Raw genomic sequence first — 5,765 nt, 5'->3', positions numbered from 1 at the left:
TATATATATATATATATATATATATATATATATATTAAAGTATAATAAATATCTTTGTATTCCGTATCATACGCAAAAATATATATGAATTGTAAAATTAAAACTTTATTAAAAATAAATACTTACCATTCTATCATGAGAAGTCTATTAAGGCAATCTTCTCCACAACCAAGTTCTCCTCTCTCAATTTCTTCTTCAGTTAAGAAACAATCGCAAACCATTCTTTTGGTTTCCTTGTTTGTATATCTAATAACAAATGTTATAAATATTTAATATCTTATAAATATATAAAATAATTGTATACATATTGTATACATATTGTGTGTGTGTGTGTGTGTGTGTGTGTGTGTGCGCGCGCGCGCGTGCGTGCGTGCGTGCGTGTGAGCGTACGTGCGTGTATTATTTTAAAATCTTAATTCTAAATTCTACATACCTTTCTGTAAGATACAAATTTTCATACAAGTGTTCAAACTGACTCAGTCTTTCTTCCATTTCTCTATCTTCTGTTTCGAGAACCATTGGCAACAAAATCTTTGCTCCTATAGTTTTTGGAATTTGTGCTACTGTTGAAATAGTAGAAACATTACTGGATATCACTGGTACATCTTTAATTTGCCCTATTTCCGTACAAAATTTTATACTTGTATTAACAGCATTATATTTTAATTCTGATGACGTAGATTCTCCTATATTTATTGATGCATTACGTCCTGATTCAGATTGAAGTGTAATAGATGATCCAAGCATTGACATTGGGGCAATGATAGATCCAAATCCTGCATTTGATCCACCCATTTCAAGCTCACTCGATCTTCGCCAACGGGATTTTACTTTAACTGGTTTTGAAGAGTCAGAATCATATCCTGTAGTATTATAACTAGTACTTAAAGGTGTTAAAGTATCAATCGATGTTGAAATCTTGTTAGAATTATTTTCTTTATCACACTGAGTCTCAAAGTTATCTATTTTTACTTCCTGAATAATTGAAGAATTCGTATTATTAACAACTTTTTCTTTTTCTTGTTGAAGAATAGTTTTTGAAGTGTCTATATTAGGTTTTGTAACCAAACCACGTCCGCGAGATCTAAAAATAATTTTTTCACATTAAAATCTGTAAACAGAGAATATATAAAAAAATATTTGTTTACATATGAAACTTATATATTAAAAATTTGTTAAATATATTTTTTATTGCAAATTATTTATTAAAGTTAATAAAAATAAACATAAATTGTCATCATATTAAAATAATTTAAATATCTGCTATAATATTTTTTATATCTTAAATTATTCTATTTCATACCTTTGTTTCATCAATCCAATAGACCGAATTCTACTACTTCGTCTTACGCCTGAACTATTTGAACTATTTTCAGAACTTGTATCAGTGCTTCCACTACGACCTCTGAATTCCATTTTTTTATCAATATCATTCGTATTATTAATTGCATTTTTTATGTCAAATTCTCGTCCTTTGTAATTAGTAAGGGATGACAATGTATCATTACTATTTTCGCTGCTGCTGCATAGTTTAATATCTTCATTATCAACTTTATTATTATCTCCTTCACTATCTTGATATTCATCAGTAGTTGTTAAATATTCTGAATTCTTTTGCTGACTTGTATTCTTCTTGTCTTGTGTAATTTTCGATTTTAATGAAACTCGATCTGTACATTGAAGTCTATCAATGCAAGAATTGGATTCTAAAATATTTTGTTCTTGATTTTTAATAATATTGTTAGGTTCTACAGTTTTCGAGAATATTTCCTTATCGTTAGAATTAACAGAATCATTCGAGCGATGTAACTGCTCCATCTTATCCAGTATTGACGAACTACTTTCGTCATCAATATTTAGTTGTACTGGAGACAATTTTTCCATATTTAAAGGAGTTTGTATCAGAGAATCAGCACTTTCCACACTAGACAGGTCATTCACTAATTTCTGTATTTCTTGTGAAGATTCACTAATCTGCATATTTGCTAGTTTATTACCTATTTTATTAAAAGAATCTTCCTTTGACAAATTTATGTTCATATTTTTTGCTTCTAAGTCTTTACATTCCCGCTTGCAGTTATCTTCTTCAGTAGAAGAACCAGAATCATCTTTAGTGGAACATAAATAAATTTTGCTGGCCATTGATTCTGAAATTTCCTTTGTAATTTTATCATAAATTGTCTTTTTTTGTTTTTTACTACTTCCACCTTCTAATAAAACTTTCTTTTTATTGATATAAGATTTATCTGTATTAGAATCTGTGGCATTATTATTCCCACTATTGCATGAAGTTATCAATTCAGTATGTATGGCTGATATGGAATTTTCTGATTTATTCATATGTACACTATTTATAACATTTTTTTTAATAGCATGATATTCAGTGTTCAAAATTTTTTCTGACTTAGATATCCTGGATTCGTTACCATCCTCATTCTGTATCACAGTAAATTCTACAAAATTTTTGTTTTCTAGATTAGATTCGTTCTCAAGTAATACCTCTTCAACTATAACATCACTCTGTGCCAAAGAATAATGGTTGTCACCAACATCTTGCTCCACTTGCATTTCTTCACAGATTATCATTTCCTCTATGACCTCTTCTGACCACGTTTCAGCCTTGGTTGATGCAGGTGTAGATGCAGGTAAAGATTCATTGCTTAGACTTGGATTACCAATAACAACTTGCTGTACATCCTCTGGACTAAGTTTTTCTGAATTTTTAATCATATTATCCATATCATCTTGACTGTCACTTTCACCCATATCTCGTTTATGTTGAATAGCATTGTATAAAGCATATTCACTATTTACAATTACACTGTCGCTGGAAGTACCTTTACATTTGTTATGTTTCTTCAGAGAATTTTGATTTTTCTTTGAAAGAACTTGGCTATGACCTTCGCTAGTAGACTTAAACTCTTCTGAACTGTTTGAGTGAGATGTTTGCGTGATGTATCCATTTATCTTTTTTTCTTCTAATTGCTTCTTAGCTATTTGTCTGCTAGATTTACGTACAGGTATATATTTATGAGATGATTTCTCAGATGCTTTTACTTCGGTTTTACGTCTGCGTGCCATTTTGATTCCATATATATACTCTCTCAGTCTGAAATAATTAATATTAGTATACAATTTGTTATAAAAAAATTGATTTTATTTAAATGAAATATAACATATCTTCTATATAAAACATAATCAAAGATAGATACTAGAATAAATACATATAAATACCTAATAATATATTTGCTCTATTATATAAATAATTTTGTAATCATTTAATATCACAACAAATTTTGGAAGACTATTGAACAGCTATGAAAAACTCAATTCTAAAATATAAAAGTATACAGATCATTAAAGTCTTTCTCTATCAAGCCCATATCAATTAAAGATAGGGAATAAAATTTTTATATATAAGACAAAATATCAGAAAATTACTAATTCATCAATCGTCTAAATAAAATATTGTATAAAAATATGTTTCTAAATTATAAGTTATAATATAAATTCAGTTGTGAACAGAGGTCAAAGGAATAAATGAACAAATATATTTCAAGGTTAATCAAGGCAATTTGCTTTGCATTCAAAACTGAAGATATAACTGAAAAATTATTATTATATATATATATTTAAAATATATTGCTTTCTCTTTATCTCCTATTTTTTCTCTTAAAATAGTTGTGAATTAAAAATCCACAGATAACAATATACGATCGGTGCAAATAAAAAAAAGCTTCTGAGAACTTGCTGACTATCTAATTGTAAGTCAATTGTACACTATCGCAAAGCAAGCATCATAATCACTCTTACATAGGAAACCAATCGCTACATCTGTATTTCCACTTTAACCAAGTAATAACAGCTTACTCACTGTATGCTTCTAAAATTGTGTCTGGCGATTCCAGTGAGAAACTCATTGTTTAGGATACTCAACAACTGTTCCCAAATAAATGCTGTATCGTAGTTCTCCAATTTACCGACATAATCATGGGTTGTGCTAGAAAAGTGAATACTGTCGGGACGGCTGCGTGCGGGGAGGCGGCTCGGCAGGACCGCGAGTTACTTTTCCAGTTTGACGTCAAATGGACTTCCACGTAAACAATCGCAGCACGTCGTACATCGACGAGCTCCTTCTTGCTCCTCGAGGTTTTTCTCGCGCTATCTACGAAGCGTGTGGCTCGGCGTTCGTCACGTTTGGCACTAAACGAATTTCAACTCCGTGATCCTCGTGGGGGCCCCCCCCTCACGCTTGGCTGAAAAAAATCTTCGTTTTGGCAGACGTTAAATGCGTCGAGAAAAGCTCATTGCGTTTGTAAGTGTTAAAGGACTCGTGAAGGAAAGTATATATCATCGATGTACAACATTCTGAACATGTATATACTCTTGTCGCTACCGAATACCGCCTCTCCTCACTCCGTGCAAACTCACCAAAACTCACTGGCGCAAACGAAACTCAGCGTTAACAACGACCTGTAGTGGCAATATCACGAACTTATGGATGAAGGAATAATCGAGCTACTTCAAATGGGAATTATTTATAAACGAAAAAAGTTGATTGCGTTATGTTATGTATATTTTAATCAATGCATCTCTTGTGCACGTTGACAGTGAATAGCTATCAACAATATGGCGTATTTTAAATGATTTTTCTCTTTCATCTGTTTACTCTTTTGTCTGTCAAAGCTAGAAAGCGGGAAAAGACGCAAGTTTAAAATCTTTACGAATTAGACGAGAAATATATATATATAATTTTTTAAGATATTTTTATAAAATATTAGATTACGTACTTATTATTGTAATACTTATTGTAATATTGCTTAACATTGTAAATTTATATTTTTTATAATATATAAATATAAATAATTCTTTGAAAATGATTAAATTCTACTAATTCATCTGTATTATATAAAGTATTCCATAAAAACTTCAATAAGACTTAAGGGTAGATTCTTGAAGTAATTTTAAAATGAAAATCCTAATATCAAAACATTACATTCTCAGCAAACGAAAATGGATTGAAATGAATTGAAATGGATTCAGATTTTCAGAAATATTGATTCATAAATGTTAAAATGAATGCTTTTCAAATCAATGCATTTTTATTCAGTTATAGGAATTATATAGAAAATATCACTATGCCTTTCAATCTAAAAATAATATTAGCTTTTTTTGTGCACAATACACACATTGTGAATACTGTTTAATTCAAAATTTTGAATAGGAAATGCAGTTTTTCAATCCAATTGCATCCAATTAAATCTAATTAAATCCAATTGAATCTAATTAAATGAAAAAAAAGTATTCGCTATTTAAAATACGCATTCAGATAGAAAAAAATTTCAATCCATTTTAATCTCGTTTGCTGGGTTTTGCATTGTACCACACTTGAATACGTGATCTTTGATGACGGTATGATTCGCTAACTTTAAGTACTTATATTCCACTATTATAAACATTTAAAGTTAAAATATTCTCTTGAAATGATCTCAGGAATGGACCTTTAAATGTTGTTATCTTTACAGGACATCCATCTTTCTCATCATCTACAATAGAAATATTGAAATTAAATATTTATTGATAACATTATTAAATAATTAATTTCTCTCATTGTTTCCTACTCAATTCATAAAAAGCGAGAACGATATATATATATATATATATATATATATATATATATATAATATTNTATTATTAAATAATATAATATAACAANAGAAGTACNNAATATATGTGCATATTCTATAGATATCTATTTATTATTA

The 5,765-nt window shown here is 29.4% G+C and overlaps 1 protein-coding gene across 1 annotated transcript in view; it reads right to left on the bottom strand.

The window, feature by feature from the left end:
* Positions 1-3,081, bottom strand: part of LOC105622474 (probable histone-lysine N-methyltransferase CG1716) — a 10,372-nt gene extending 7,291 nt beyond the window's left edge. The window contains exons 1-3 of the mRNA XM_012203893.1: positions 1,304-3,081; positions 434-1,084; positions 127-246 (exon numbers count right to left, since the gene is read on the bottom strand). Coding sequence (XP_012059283.1) covers positions 127-246; positions 434-1,084; positions 1,304-3,081 — 2,549 coding nt within the window. The remainder of the gene's footprint in view (positions 1-126; positions 247-433; positions 1,085-1,303) is intronic.
* Between the last annotated feature and the right edge of the window lie 2,684 nt (positions 3,082-5,765).

This window comes from Atta cephalotes (genome assembly GCF_000143395.1).
Source record: "Atta cephalotes unplaced genomic scaffold scaffold00045, whole genome shotgun sequence".
Taxonomy (NCBI): Eukaryota; Metazoa; Arthropoda; class Insecta; order Hymenoptera; family Formicidae; genus Atta; species Atta cephalotes.
The sequence above is the reverse complement of the archived record's forward strand: the minus strand, read 5'-3'. Positions and strand labels throughout refer to the sequence as shown.